Source organism: Schistocerca serialis, chromosome 3 (assembly GCF_023864345.2).
Source record: "Schistocerca serialis cubense isolate TAMUIC-IGC-003099 chromosome 3, iqSchSeri2.2, whole genome shotgun sequence".
Lineage (NCBI taxonomy): Eukaryota > Metazoa > Arthropoda > Insecta > Orthoptera > Acrididae > Schistocerca > Schistocerca serialis.
Genome location: NC_064640.1, coordinates 163733635 through 163750436, shown reverse-complemented (window position 1 = coordinate 163750436; position 16802 = coordinate 163733635). Strand labels below are relative to the sequence as shown.

General features: G+C 42.2%; 1 protein-coding gene across 1 annotated transcript in view; it reads left to right on the top strand.

Annotated features, from left to right (window-relative positions):
• Positions 1 to 11654, top strand: part of LOC126469875 (centromere protein S-like) — a 68409-nt gene extending 56755 nt beyond the window's left edge. Inside the window, exon 4 of the mRNA XM_050097198.1 lies at positions 11335 to 11654. Within this exon, the coding sequence (XP_049953155.1) occupies positions 11335 to 11418 (84 nt within the window). The 3' untranslated portion in view covers positions 11419 to 11654. The remainder of the gene's footprint in view (positions 1 to 11334) is intronic.
• Positions 11655 to 16802: the final 5148 nt, after the last annotated feature.

Sequence of the window (16802 nt, the reverse complement as noted above, 5' to 3'; positions counted from 1 at the left end):
AAACCAGTTGATAATGTGGGATATACCTTCACATCTTTTGTAGGCACAGAACATCATCTCTTGCATGTGACACGTAGAGTGTTTACTGCGCAATTGATGGTCCTCTATTGGGCCCTTTGCTTTATTAAAAGGTCCTCCCTCGCCCAAGTTGTGTTATGTAAGGACTCAATGAGCAGCCTTCAGGCTATCACTCGGGGTTTTTCCCACCAGCCCTTGGTCTGTGCCATTCATGACCTTGTCGCTGGTCTTGGTAATGATGCATGTTCAGTCGACTTCCTTCGGGTTGCTGGCCATTTAGGTATCCTGGGTAATGACTTTGCTGATCGTCTGGCTGGGGGGGGGGGGGGGGGGGTGGCGGACGGCGGCAGCAGAGCCCCTTAACCCCCATTCTCCATTACCCTTCTGAGGGCAGATTTGCGGCTTTACATAAAAGCCTTTTTTGCTGTGGGCTGACTCTTGGAAGGCTACCACCCACCCCACCCCACCCTCCCTCCCCGTTCTAGAAAACTTAGAGCCATCGAGGAGACTCCCATCATGTGGTGTTCTTCAGTCTTCTTCTCCCAACAGGAATCTACTATCCTATGTCATCTTTGTATTGGCCGTACTAGGTTGACCCATGGGTTTTTACTCCACAATGACCCCCTCCGCCATTTTTTTGTAATTGCAGGGTTCCGCTCAGAGTGATCCATCTTTCACTGGACTGCCCCCACCTTTTGGCCCTTCATGCTAAATATGCTCTTCCACCTTTTTTCTCTCAGGTGTTTGCTGACTACCCTGGCAAGGTTATGTCTGTACTCATATGTGTAAGTGGTTTGTCCTCCCAGGTGTAAGTTCTTGAAGTTTCCTCTGGAATTTGATTGCCTCACTGAGCACAGGCATTGGTTATGGAGGCCTTGACCTTACCTCTACACTGGCCATGTTCTCCCTGCCTTTTTCCTACATTTTGTGTGGTCTGTTCTGTTTTGTTTCCCCTTTTCTTGGGTCTTCTTCCCGTGGTGGCATCCCCATTGTATTGTGATAATGGTATGGTAATGTATGGGTGTCAGGATGGTTTGATGGCAGTGCTGGTGCTCCAAAATGTGTAGTGTTTATGGGGCACCTGTACTCTCCATGTTTCCACCCACCCCTTTTTGTTCTTTCCTCTTCCTGCTTCCCTGACATCCCTTTCTCCTCTTTGTTTGTGTGTTAGCCCTTCCCCTTGACTGGACTGTACTGTTAGTGTTGTTCCTCCCTTGATTTCTGCCATCCTAGATCATGGGACTGATGACCTTGCTGTTTGGTCCCTTCGCTACCAACCAACCAACCAACCATACTTCTTGAGTTCCAGCTCCGTCTGTGCATCAGTTGACAGCCTCTCTTGCATTGAGCTACAGCTAACAGTGTATTGCACTACGCGTCAGCCAAGCCACATCCTGACAAATGTCAAACAAATGACCCAAATCAACAAGTGCCTGGAACTGTAACCAGACAGCTTCCCAGTGATCAAGCTACTGAAAGCCTCCCTGGTTACCATGCATCCACTGCATCAGTTCACAAGTGAGAGATCTTGTAGCAAGAACAGAGTGCACAGGCAAATTCCATATAAATGCAAATTCCTTATGAATCAGTCGCAGAATCAAACTGCAGCTACAGACTTCACAATCTATAAACATTTTATTTAAATAGGCAAATTGTATGCTGTTTTACCCAGTGAACACCCTTGGTACCAGTTCATTAGATATAATTTGTAATCATAATCATCACTTTTTTCAAATTACACATATTTTTCTTTACTAAGACACCTTTTTGAATTCTGCCCAGCTCACAATCAGCACCCCCGCCCCCCCTCCACACACACACACACACACACACACACACACACCTGCCTCAACTTTGGGTGCAACTTTCCTTACTGTACTAAGGAAGAATATATTTCCACACAAAAGCTTCCTTCATATGCCCTCATATAATTCCTCATACAAATAAAATTATTGTCATTCTTGCACACGCACACGCACACGCACGCGTGCCCACACACCCACACTCTCTCTCTCTCTCTCTCTCTCTCTCTCTCTCTCTCTTACTGTAACAAACACCCAAAATTACTGTTAAACAAAGTAATAACACTTCCAGCACAATAATTATTTACCATTTCATACATTCATTCAATATTAGCACAACATTCCCCAAATAGTACACCCATTTGTACTGGTAAATTTGTAGAACTCAAAGACCACCACCACAATCTGCTGGATTACCATCAATAACTTTAGTATCAGGCACAGCGCTAGCATCTGGCCTACAATTTTGAAGTAACACACAATGTACACTACTTTTCTCACTACGACAAACATGGCATATATTCCTTCTAGTCAGATATTTCTCTCTTGGTTTGTCATCAGTTTTCTCCATTAAACCAGTATCTGTTTCCATCCCAATCTCTCTCTCTCCATTACACATACACATGGACCCCTATTCCCATCTTCAATCTCCTACCTCTTCCATTTCTGAACAACTTTTTGTAACTTTAACACCACCCTCAATACTGTTACTAATTCAGTTACATTGTCCTCAGTGTTACCTAATTCTTCAGACTTCTGTTTTTTCACTAATTTCAAATTCTGCATCCCCATTATGACTTCAACCTTCTCACTGTCTGATTTATCCTCCTCCAGATTACCTTCTCCAGTTTTCTCGCAAGAATTATTCACCTTTATTACTTCATCTATTTTATCAAAAAGTTTGGCTTTTAAATCCCCAACTTCAGACTTAATACTATCACTCATTTAAAACTTTAGATCGTCAAATATTGATTCCATTCTGTCAATGATTTTCTCATTGAGTGAGTAGAAGAATAGTGTAAACTGATTGACCGTGGCTGATTTCTAGCAATACAAGATCCATAATGCAACTAATATTTGTACTTAACTTGTGGCTGCTGCGATGTCAACTGTTAGTGACATGTGGAGCAGGTGACAATGAGCCATGCATTGGGGACACTGTGACAGCCGACACCTCGAAAATGATGTGGGACGAACTGTGGCGATGGCGCATAGACGACAGCGTAGCTTGGCCGCACTGAGGGCATGTGTGCAGGCCAGGCAATGACATTGAGGCAGCCAAGTGAAGGTGCACGCGTGTGCGGTTCGAATGTTGAACCTGGAACAACAGGGAGGCAAGAAATAGCATCTGAACTGGCTTGCTTAGAAATGGGATGATACAGTCTCATATTGATAATATGACAAAAGAAGAGCCCATTGTTGTAGCTTCTATGCTGAGTGAGTTTGGGCTGACTGAGCAGGGCCGAACAGTGATTGTAGAAGTTTACGGTCTGTCGCCAAGTAAAACTTTTGCCAAAAAAAAGTAAAATAAAATAAATGCTGTGAAATTTAGTGACACCGTAGACAATGGAATGAGTCTCATTTCCAATTTGTAAATACCTACATTGAGTTTGTTCAACAACTTCGAAGCAAAGGCCATCGGCCTGTCAACAGAACCAAATTTATGCAACAAAACTGTACAGAGGCTATAAGAGAAAGCACCCACAGGCAAGATGACAGGCTTAGCTGGCTCAAAATGAACAAGACATTGATCACTAAGCAGAGCATCTTTCAGCTTCTGGCAAGGAGACTTGCACTTAAGACCAAAGAAGAGGAACATTTTTCCTGCACAAGTGATGCAAGGGTGCCATAATGTGAGTGGCTGTAGGATTAAATCAGGTGCGGTATGTGGGCTTTCCTAATACAGACTGCAGCTCCTGCATATTGCATGGGGGTGGAAGGTCACGGATAGCAAGCAAATGTGATTTTAGTGGGTGAACATCCTGTCTATTACTGACATGTCCTAAGTGCTCATGTTCTGTCTGAAAACACACACACTTGTCTTCGTTACATTTGAGACCAGCTTCAGACACCTAATGTGTGACCTAAGACGACAGTGTCATCTAAATAATTTGATCACAAAGGAACTTTTGCAGTGAGCTGCTTCAGAAACTGCTGAAATGTGGTGGCTGCAGAAGCACTGGCAAATGGCAATCTCAAAAATTTGAAGAGACCCAGCGTCTTGCATGAAGTCATCTGCACCATCATGCAGCAATTCATCATTTCAAGCAGTTGCACCATTTGTTGACTTGGAAACTGAATAAACTGACTTAGATCATATGCAGGTGACACAGTAGGTGAGAGTGGCTTGGCAGCCATAATAAGTAAGCAACACACTAGTACAAACAGCGGAAGGTAGAAATAGCAGACAGCAGAAAAGGATTCAAAAATAGCAACTGCGGGAAGTAGAACATAAAGAGCACAAGCAAGGCAAATCCTGGGTACCCAGAAGACGAAAAAAAAAAAACAGCAAAAAATCAATCAAAAATGACAGAACAGAAAGAAGCAGCAGGATGATAGCCCCACATTAGGGATGATGACTTGTTGCCAGGTTTGTTGTGTAAGACTTCGTACTCAGTGGTAAGGAGAAGCGAGCTACAGAGAGGTGTGGCAGCTGTCATAAAAGCTAGACAAGAGTAGAATTGATTAGCAAACAAGTTAGCACAACAAACAGAAGATTGCTTAACTTGTACTTTTCCAAATGTATGAAGACTCTTTAGAAGTAATGCATCAAGAAATAAGTCTAGCTACTAAAACAGCAACAACAAAGAGGCTCACTGCACGAGGCACAAACACTGGTGTCATAGCAAAGAGGCTCAAAGTGCCAGTGGGAGCCTAGACTGTGTGACATTAGCATAGTGTCCTATACTGAAGTGGCTCGAAGCATGAGCGGCCGTGTCGCTGCTATCATCTGTCGTGTATTGTGGCAGCAGAGGGCACTCATAGTCCAGAGCTGCTAGAGTTGTGGCTCAATGGGAGTGCACCGTTGGGTCCACTGGATCCATCACTGCTATTGGCCAACGGTGAGATGGTATCGATATGTGATACTACAATTGTAACCATGAATAATGCTATGGCTAAAATTACAATAAATTATTTCTCTCTCCCTGTGCGGAAATCGTGAAATGTCAGAGTGGAAGGATTGTGAACTCCATGATGTATGGAAGTTTGGATTGGTCTTGGAGGCATGCTTGGCTAGCTGAAGTGGTTGAGGCAACAGCTCCCAATAAGTGGGAAATCTGCGTTAGAGTCCCAGTCTGACAGAAATTTTCATCTGTCACAAACAGCTGATGTCAATCTGGATTCACAAAATGTGAATCAGTTTTATAATCTCTGTAAATTGCATTGACACACAAAAGGCATATGATACATTTTAAGCTGCAGATGCTCTGGTTATTACAGAAAGACAATAGGGTGGAATAATCATGGTGACCTCAACTTATCTGTTCTTCTTCCGTGGTTGTTTCAGATGATTGTGGATTATTGTTGTTAGAAATCTTTCTGCTGGTTCTATGTCTCTGTAAGCTTTTTCAGTTTTCTTTTGCTTATTTTTGTCATACGTTTGTCTGATTGGTGACAATTAAGCCCACAGAATGTTTCTCTTACTTCTATTGTGTGCAGACTGGATGTTGCTGAGGGTGTAAACATAGAAGTTTCACATCCTGTGGCGTTCATGAGCACTACTTTGGCCAATAAGTTCCCATTGGTTTGGCTGATTACCCCCACCTGTCTGTCTGCTTTTAGCATGTGAAAGTGATCACCACACACTAATTCCTCTGTTTTGTCAAGTTGTGTATGAACTATGTGCACAAACTTAATCATGCTCGTAGCAAAAGAAATTTCACCACTCTTCTAAATAAGTACTTGATGTTACTAGGTATACTTAAATTTCAGTTTGAGTGATAATTCACTATGTGCTCCATTAGGTACAAGATATACGGGGAAGTACCCTTCGTAAAACAGTTCTGCCACCACCCAGAAGCATGTTGAATATATAAGTGCTCCTACTTTTCTGTGGCTGTGATATTCCTTAGTAAGTAGTTTCTGTATTGTAGACAGTGGCTTTGGGAATAAAACACAGCCTCTTGAAATTATTTTCTTTGCTTCTCCTAGCAGTGACACACAGTTACTTGCAATTTATCAAAGCTCTGGCAACAATTTTTGGCCAGTACAGACTCTACTGTTGTTGTATCAGATGCCAAATGTGGCGTATAGACACCAAATGTAGTGGATGGGTGCCAGGAGGTGCTGTATTAAAGCTCGGCGTGAGCACTCCAAATGATTTATTCATTTCCACTACAGTGCTTCATTCACCTCGGTCCGTGTCACAGGGTCCGGCAATGCTGAGGCCACTTCCCCAGCGACCTAGTGCAATGCGCTGTGTCGAGCCGGCCTTGTCTGCCAGCGGAGTGCATCGTCATCAGGATGCCGCGGTTGACTCGGTGGTCTGCGTCTATTGTGCACCAAGATTTTGCATGCTACTTATTGTCGTGTAGCGGGCTTTGCACCCAACGTCTTATGGATTGCATACTTCTCGTCTCCTGTGCCGTCCCATCCTTCATGCCCATGATAGTTCTGGACCATTTTGGCACCTGAAATCCAGCGTGGTAGCCAGTCCTGACAACACAGGATTACACTCCCGATGCCAGAGCTGAGACCCCCGCATATGCCAAAGAGTAGGTGCCCAACCTTTCTGGGGCACCAGGACTCCCTGCAATGGCCATCCAGCCAGGGGTCCCTTGCTGAGGCTGGGTGGTGCCCGTGGGGAGAGCCCCTGGTGAGAGTGGGTGGTATCAGGCTGGATGACCCGCAATGAAACAGGTAATTGAATCAAGCTGGTGGTCGCTTGGCCCCAGCTGTCTCAGAGCATGTAAGGAATGGTTTTGATGCTGCAGCCTATGATTGCCGATCGTTCCACTCCCTGGCCACACCTTAGGGTGACCGTAGGGCGACCAGTCAGTACCTAGTTTGCAGCAGGACTGATGAAGCCCAGTTTTTTGTCGACCATCTTGAAGATAGGTTTGGGTAAGTGGCGGCGTTGTCCAAAATGCGCAGCGGGTCGATTTTGATCCAAACGGCTTCCCCAGCCCAGTCGCGGGCGTTGATCGCCTGTTGACAAGCTGCAGCCTATGACAGCTGGGTGACATCCTTGTCTCGATTATGCCCCATGAAAGGCTGAACATGGTCCAGGGTATTATTTTCCATCACAACCTCCTTTTGCAGTCGAATGTGAGGAGCTACTCACAAACTTAGAGTGTTGGGGTGTCCACTTCGTCCGACGCGTGCATAGGGGTCCCCAAGACAACAGGGTTGCTACCGGTGCCTTCATCTTGGCTTCTGAGAGTGACTCGTTACATGAAAACGTCAAGGTGACGGTTTACTGTTGTGACGTGAAACCATACGTCCCCCCTCCTATGCCGTGCTTAAAGTGCTGGCGGTTTGGCCACATACCATCTCGCTGTACCTCCAGCACCACAAGCAGGGATTGCAGTCGTCCTCTGCACACAGGTGCTCCATGTGTGCCTCCTCCCACTTGTTTCAGTTGTGGGAAGCACCACTCCCCCTGCTCGCCTGACTGCCCTGTTCTCCATAAGGAGCGGGGAATAATGGAAATAAACACTCTGGACAAGCTCATCTATCAGTCCCATCTCGATTATGGGAGCCTGGCTTACGGTTCGGCAACGCCTTCCGCATTGCGGTTACTTGACCCCATACTTCACTGCGGGATCTGACTCACAACTGGAGCTTTCCGCACAAACCCTGTAAACAGCCTACTTGTGGAGGCTGGTGTCCGTCCATTGCAGATCCTGCGCCAACGACTATTGGCCGCTTATGCTGCACATGTTTGTGGCTTGCCCAGGCATCCAGATTACTGTCTCCTGTCCTCCAACTTGGTCGTCCATCTTCCAGACCGGCAGCCCTGGTCAGGGTGTAAAATTGCGGTTTGTGTCCGGTCTCTGCTCTCTGGGTTTGAGTTTTTCTCTCTCCCACCTCTTTTCTGGGCCCATATATGTATTCCCCCGTGGTGTGTTCCCCGCCCAGGCCTTCAGCCGGATTTGGCGCAAGGCCTGAAAGAGTCAGTCCCTCCTGAGGATCTCCGCCAACGCTTTCTTTCAATACTTGTTGCGTTTCACAGCTCTGCTATAGTGTATACTGACAGTTTGATCGTTGCTGGTTAAATTCGTTATGTTTTTACTCTCGGGGATCGATTTAAACAATGCTTGTTGCTGGATGGCTGCAGTGTTTTCACTGCAGAGCTGGTAGCCGTCTCTTGCGTCCTAGAGTATATCTGCTCCTGTTTATGTGAGTCCTTCGTCATCTGTAGTGACTCCCTGAGTGGTTTACGAGCTATCGACCAGTGTTTTCCTCGCTCTCATCTGGTGATGGCTATCCATACACTTGCCTATTTTGACCACTTCATCGTTTTTGTGTGTTCCCCGGGTTATGTTGGCATCCCGGGTAATGAACGTATTGACAGGCTGGCCAAACAGGCAGTCAGTGAACCGGTCCTGAGACTGGCCTTTTGGAATGTGATCTCCTGTCAGTCTTGTGGCAGAAAGTCCTTGGTACCTGGGGTGATGAATGGCGCACCCTGCCTTCACCAATAAACTTCGGGTCATCAAGGAGAGTACAGGTGTGTGTGGCACTGCTCCATGCAAGCCTCTTGCAAGGACTCATGTTGTTCTTTGCCGGCTACGCATTGGCCACACCTGATTGACGCACGGTCATTTATTGCGCCGCGAGAACCCACCTTTATGTTGCTGTGGATCGGCATTAACAGTGGTCCACATGTTGTTGGACTGTCCTCTTTTAGCTGCGCTCAGGCAGACAGTTGCACTGCCTCATATGCTCCATGCACTTTTAACAGATGACACTGCAATGGCAGGCTTAGTTTTGAGTTTTCTTCGAGCAGGGGGCTTTTATCACTCAATCTGAGAGTTTGTTTCTTTTGTGTGTTGAGTGTGGCCTTTGGCCTACGGTTTCTGATTGGGGATTTTAGTGTATCTCTTGGTGGTTGGCTTTTCCTTTTTTTGTTTCCTTGGTCAGCCAAACACTGTAAAACTCTGTGTGCTTTTAATTCCTCTTTTCTTGTCTTTGTCTGTGTCTTTCTTGTTCTGTGTCGTTCCTTGTCATCTCCGTTGCTTGTTTTTCTTCCTTGTGGGTGTTTCATATTTGTGAAAAAAGGGACTGATGACTTTTGCAGTCTGGTCTCTTCGACCCCACAAACCAACCATCATATTGAAATGTCTACTAAATTTCAAGCCTCTGTCGTGTACCAAGGGGGATCAGCTCTGCCGTATCTGGCTGCACGTACATTGTTCATTTGGAATGAGTGGAGATTGTCTAACAGGAAGGCTTGAAGTGCACTTTTACCTTCTTTTTTGAATAGATATATTTTTCATTAATTTTTGGAGGATTTGGGAGTTTGGAATTCAGTCTTGCTACAACAATCCTGTGTTTACTAATCTATGTATCCATTTTGTTGCTTGTTATTAGCTCAGGATTATATGTTGCTAGGAGATAGTATTTTTTTCACAACTGTTTACTATTGGAGTGGGCTCATGAGCTAATTGCTCAAAATAATTTATGGAGAATGCGTTTAACACAATTTCTGATGACATTTGATGCATGCCTCTGGATTCAAATGTGTAGTTTTGCCAAAATATTGAGAGTAAGTATAAGTCTTCGTCAACTATAATTGTATGAGTTGGATACGTATTTGAAGTTAGACTAAAGTTTTCTTTGAACCTTTCAGCAGTTGTATCATCTGACCTTGGAGATGGGTCATTTTATTCCAGTTGTGAAGAATGACCACTATCCATACTGACTCACAAGAACTATCTCCTTCAATTTAGTTGCAAGGTAAACTACTTCTAACAGCAACAAACATATCACTGCCAACGGTATTTAGCCTCTCCTTTCTGAACGCTGCTAGATTGCTAAAATTTCGGCTGAACTTATCTCCAGCCTTGGTCAGCTTTCAGTGTTTTTCTATTGGCACTTGAAGCTCTTGTACTTCCCAACACAGCTATGCCAATTTACAACTGTTATACCAATGGTTCACAGATCTGCATTTTCTCTGTGTGTGTTTGACATGCATTCTTTGAGACTGAAGCTCTTTCTGTGCTTTCTCGAGACCCTCTAACCTAAAAAAAACCACCCAGTCCATGCCACATAGTGCCCGCTACCCATGTAGGCACCTCCTGTGTGTTATGGACTCCTGACCTATTTGGCGGAACCCGAAACCCCGTCACCCTGTGGTGCAAGTTGAGGAATTGCAGCTTACACCCTTGCAGAACCATCTGAACCTCTTACTTAGACCCTTCACTCGGTTCTGTACCAGAGGGTTGCAGTCGGTCTTGTTGTCTATGCTCTAAAATCTAAATGGTGAACTCTACTTTCATCTTACAAGCAAGACTGGTTGGTAGTCTCTACCACTGCTGATAACCGCTTGTAACCAGAGGGTATCTCTTCTGATCCAGAGTGACATACATCATTGGTACAGACATGAGCTACCACCTGCAGTTGGCTGCACGCTGTGCTCTTCATGCCGTGAAGTACTCCTCAAAGTTACACGAAACAGTTGCTGTTGGGACTTGTCACCTTTTGTTCTGAATTGCCCAGTGAGTGTGATTTCTTAGACACACACTTATGATGTTGGTAGTAGGTGCATTGTATCAAGAGTTTAAAGACTGAATTATAAGGAAATAAACTTTTGAACAAAACAGTTAAAGTGCATAGCAATTTGGAGTAAAATTTTAAGAATATATGGGTCTGATTCAGTATTCTACACACTCATAATGAAGTGTGCTAATAATTTGAGAAAGGTTTTAATAAAATGGTTGGTGGTGGTCAACAAGGAAGATCAAATATTAGAATGTCTGCTGTGACATCTGATGGCCAACAGAGCATCTTCATAGAATTAATTTGTATGGTTGGTGACTGCTGCAGTTGTTGGGACAGAGTGCAAATAATCAGTTTTTGACTTCACTGTTCTTTTTTTAAAGTTTGTTATATTAACAGAACTTGTGCTCAAGGGAGATAAATGTCTTCACCTGTGTAGCTTACTGTACAGAGAAAACAGTGGCTGTTTTCATTAGCTGTGTAAGGAATCTTTAACACTCTCTTTTAGACAAATTGTGTCCATACCTGTGAAATTTAATTTCATTATATTGAGTAAAACACCAACAGTAACTAATAATTCTTCGCCAGTGGAGTGTGTTTTGGTGTCTGTGTTATATTATGATTGATAACTGGTGTTATTAAGGAGCTTACATTGTGTAAACCTACTGTAGGTTTAAGAGGAACAGAAATGTGCTACCCTCTTCAGACAACATATAAGTGATTTGTTAGTACCAATGATTCTGCTGATAAATATTTAGTGTTCCAAAATGCAATAAAGGAATCACAGTACTCTTTTTGTTACCTGATATAGTATTAATCTGTATTAAATTCTCTATAATTATTTTAACAGGTATCAACAATAACTGAACTAGAAGAAAAGATGGGTACATCAAAGAAAAAGGTGCAACGAAAAGAAAGAAAGAAAGAAAAATAATCCATTGGACACTTGATTCACTATAGCAAGGGATTATTTGATGTGTTTGGAAGTGAATTGTCAGATGTAATAGGTTATATATTTTCAATAACTTAACAGTAAGGATATTCTAAAAACTAAATACACCTTTCTGTTTTAGTCAAATTAAGTCATAATGTAAAAGCTGACTGTATGGTGGTTTTACTTCTGTAATTGGTCCAGTGTCTTCTTTTTAATTGAGTGTATTGTGGCTGCAACCTTTGTGCCTCTACAGTTTTAAGATGGTCTCAAAGTTATGAAATCAACCTTATCTTATTTTGTGTAGGGAAAGGAGGGGGAGGGGGGGGGGGGGGGGCAGAAAGCGCAAACCTGAGGAGGAAAATGAGCTTGGAAGAGAGAATTTGTGTGAGTGCAAGCAACAATTTAAGTAACTGTTTAAAAGTGGAAGTATAATATAACTGAACATGATATTACTTCTTTCAGCAGAAAGTCTATATTAAGCTGCAAAGAGTAAGGTGGAGCATAACCATCTTCACTCAGTCATCTTGTGTTAAAGGCCTACAATTCTATCTTGGAGTTCATGTATAACTTTGATACACTAATGTTGGACAATGCTAGCAATAGAATAATCATCATCATCATCATCATCATCATCTTTTAAGACTGATTATGCCTTTCAGCTTTCAGTCTGGAGCATAGCCCCCTTATAAAATTCCTCCATGATGCTAACATTGGTGCCTCTTCTGATGTTAAACCTATTACTTCAAAATCATTCTTAACCGAATCCAGGTACCTTCTCCTTGGTCTGCCCCGACTCCTCCTACCCTCTACTGCTGAACCCATGAGTCTCTTGGGTAATCTCGCTTCTCCCATGTGTGTAACATGACCCCACCATCTAAGCCTGTTCGCCCTGACTGCTACATCTATAGAGTTCATTCCCAGTTTTTCTTTGATTTCCTCATTGTGGACACCCTCCTGCCATTGTTCCCATCTACTAGTACCTGCAATCATCCTGGCTACTTTCATATCCGTAACCTCAACCTTATTGATAAGGTAACCTGAATCCACCCAGCTTTTGCTCCCATACAACAATGTTGGTCGAAAGATTGAACGGTGCTAGCAATAGAAAAGACAAGTAAATGGGTGAGGTATTTTCCGTTGTGTTAGGGATGCATTCATCATGCACAAGGAACTTCAGATGGAGTGATTCACCACTAAAGACTTTCTTCAGGAGATGTACAAATATTTATTACATCCTAAAGTAGCTTGCACCAGCTACTCCAGCCTTTGTTTACTGATCAAGGCATACAGACCATATGTAGAGAAAATAAAATATGTAAGCTACAAACACCAGCCTGTTTATTCATTGTCTTGACAGTGCGCTCTAAGGAGTTAAAGGGAACGCACAGTCCAAACTGTGTGAATGTGTTCAGTATTCCCAAGAATGAGCAAGCAATATTTTGAAAGTTACCATGAAATCTGCTAGAACTTTTACTTAAATTCAGCTTCCAGTCATCAAACTTATATTCTGAAATGGGGCAGTGGTTAGTTGTGACAACATTTCATACCAGTTGTTTGTTTTTTAGATGAACTTCTACAGACCTGTTGTAAAATATATGTCCAGCTAATAAAAGTAATAGGGCACAAAAGAGTTGTATTAAAATATGCAAATTACTGTTCATGCCACACACTCTTCCCTGTGGTCTATTTTGGTGATCTTTACGTGCTCCTCATTGTTAACATGAGAAACATTGTTGGTTTTCTCAGAGATAATGGTAAAGAATTTTTCTTCTCTAAATATTGCTAAAACTGTGTGATTTAATTTGCTCCTTATCCGTGTCAATAAGTTGATTTTAATTTTGTGTACACAGGGTGACTCTTATGCATAAAGCATCATCATTTGCAGAAAATAGATTATTTGCAGATACACATTCCTCTTTGTTTCATTTGTTTGGCTAACAGTTTACTCAATAATTAATGTAAAAGATTTGTTGTTCTTAACTATGAAAACTTTGGCAACTACTTGCCAGGCAGCCACATGGGAGACTTTTCTTAGTTCATAACAGGTGACAGATATACCAAATTCAGTTGTTAACATTAGCCAATTAGTCTGCTCACTAGGCCCTGAGGAAATATAGTGTTTCCGAAGTTATGACTCTTTCACTAGCCAGCCGGAGTGGCCGAGCGGTTCTAGGCGATACAGTCCGGAACCGGGTGACCGCTACAGTCACAGGTTTGAATCCTGCCTCGGGCATGGATGTGTGTGATGTCCTTAGGTTAGTTTGGTTTACGTAGTTCTAAGTTATAGGGGACTGATGACCTCAGCAGTTAAGTCCCATAGTGCTCAGAGCCATTTGAGCCATTTGAGCCATTTGAACTCTTTCACTTGGTTTACTGCTGAAAATGGAATGATCCCTCTGTCCACTGGCCATAACGGCCTTCCTTGTAATTTCCAGCAGCTCCAAAAGAGTACATCTCCCACAAGCATGTCCACCTATGTCACCAAACGTTAGCCAATGGAATTTTGAGCATCTCCCCACCACATAACACACTGCATACAACACTTTGACAGATTGTGTGTAGTTGAAATGTAATCAAAATAAACATTAAATCTAAATGTAAATGGAATTGGGCCACTATTCCTACACTAATAATTCTACAGTTAATTTAAATATGTTACATGAAATATTATTTAATAATGTGTCTACTGACACTAATTATTATGCCTTTAAACATAGATATTAGTGTGATTTACATAGACAAAGGTGTGTGTTTATTGCACTTTCAATCAAATACCATCGGCAAGGTTAATATGTTAAATTAATTTGACATACTAATAACTGCATACCACCTCATTCATAAGTGTGTGTCCGGAGCACTTTCCGATATGACACAGTGTAGACACTTATCATAGCATGTTTTATAATACATAATTTGCATTATTACTCAGGATAAAAGCAATTATGTAATGCCATTATCCGATTTTATGTCTACCATGTAAGGCAGCCTTGTTTGTTGTTATAGCGTGTAAATGTTTACGCTGTAGTTTAGTTAAGCTTGTAATTATGGTTGGTGCTTGTGTACATAAAATTACCTTTCTTGGACTCACATATAACCCTTAAGGTTACTGCATCAGTGTTTCTTGTGTCGTTCTAAGTTGTTAGAATGTTTGTTCTGTTCAAAGTTTTGGCATTTCCAAATAACACTTTGCTTCTGATATCTGCAGCTGTTAGCGACGCTCTTGGTTTTTACCTGTAAGTCCCTGCCACTTAGTCACTCTCTCTCATTCTTGCTAATCTCTCCCTTGTCCATAGGCACCCATCATGCTTACCTCAGCTGAACCCATTACCATTTGCCCAGCCTCTGTTTTTATACACACAACACAATGAACAATTTTCTGTAGTAATTCACTGTTGGATTCATTTCCCAAAAGGTACCATCCAACCTGGCATTCAACAGCTTAAACTAATGGTTACATTCCTCTGCTACTCCAGCCTTTCCATAAAACTCCTTACAGAACATCTGTTATTGTTCACACTTCTGAGCATTCCCACAACAGTGGAATCTTATGTAGTTTCTCCGGCTTTAACAAATTAAATGACCCTAGTCATGTTACATGCATACCCACACTTAGGGCCTGTTGTGTAAACCATTTGACTGTAGAATAATGCAGAAAGTGACCTCAGGTCCAGCTTAACTCAGAAATCTGCATTGTATAATCATTAATCCTTGATTGTATTGCCATGAAGTGTGGTCAACTTTGACTTGTGAAAATTTGTGAATGGAAGAGGCTGGAATACCTAAAACGCTCGTTAAACTTTCTATGATGACCCTCAGCAAAACAAACTGTAAAGTAAAAATACAAGGCGAAATCTCCAGAGAAGTGGAAGTGAAGAAGGGACTTAGACAGGGTGACAGTATCTTCTCATTGCTCTTCAACCTTTGCCTAGAAAAAGTCCTAAGTCAGATAGAGTTAAATAAAGGAGGAACCGTCTTAAATCGTTCACTACAGTACCTACCCTACGCTGACAGTGTCGCATTACCCACATGAAACACTGCTGTGCTAGGTGAGGCCTATCAACTGGAGAAAGGTGCAAAGGAACTTGGCCTGACAGTCAATGTCGAAAAGACCAAGTATATGGCAATGACCAACCAACAAAACCTACCAAATCTCAGGATAGCCGACAGGGAGTTTGAAATGGTGAGAGACTTAAAGTACCTTGGGTCGACTATCACTGAGACAAATGACATTGGCAGTGAGGTGAAAGCCAGAATAGCAGCAGGTAACAGATAGTACTTTGCCACATTACCCATACTTAGGAGTTCGCTTCTATCACCAAAATCCTCATTTACAAAAAAATTATAAGACCAGTTGTTATGTATGGTGTCGAAACGTGGCCCATGACTGTAAATCACGTGTGGAAATTATAGAAAAGCGATCATGTCAGCGTACCAAAAAACCTGTGTACTGCTTTAGATCTCAATGATTGATGTGCTCCAATAAATGTTGAACGAATCAATCCAGAACTGTACTATATTTGAAAATATTATGTTTAACTTATTTATGTACACGAAAATATTCTAAAAGTTATTACTTGTACACTATACTGTACACTACAAAAATGGATTTCCACATGCAACGAATATGATTCCACTTAGCCAGATCTCTGTCTTCGAAATTGTGAATGGAAACAAATTCCTATGGTGGCACTCAAATTACAACACATATAGCCATAGTACAAAAGTTATATTTAAACACTTTCTCAGTGAATTTGAGCTGTGATTTGAGAAAGGACGTAACAAGATTTACCTGTGGCAGTATTATTTTAGGTTGAGTGTTGTTTTTACCAAAGGAAATCAACTGTATCACAATGTCCTTTGGTGCACTTGCACGACTGTTTAATTCAAAAATTTGATATGGAATAAATGTGGTACTTCGTCCTATTTAACTGATGTGGCGTGCAAAAGTGAAAATATTCTTTTCAATGAGTACAAACTTTCAGCATGCTGGAATAATTGGAAGTCAGCAACTTCTGTTAATCAGTACAACGAAAAACCAGCCTAAGTTGCAAAATTCACTTTTTTTATTTACTCGATGACTAGTTTCGGACCAGAAACCATTTTCAAATCATGGTAACAGATAGTCAAAATGGTATATCCGAAACTGCAAAATCCGCAGTCAAAAATATATACATACAATGAAGTGCAAATGAACAGTTACAGCGCATCTATGTGCGCTGTAACTGTTCATTTGCACTTTTGACGGGTCTGGTCCAGGTCCATTTTGTGGCAGCCACTTCTTGGTTTTTCATTCTGGCCCTAAATTAGAGCTTAAGTTTTTATTTTCACCTTATCAATGGATCACTATGGTATGATTTGTTTAGGACGCATTCGCTATATTGGAA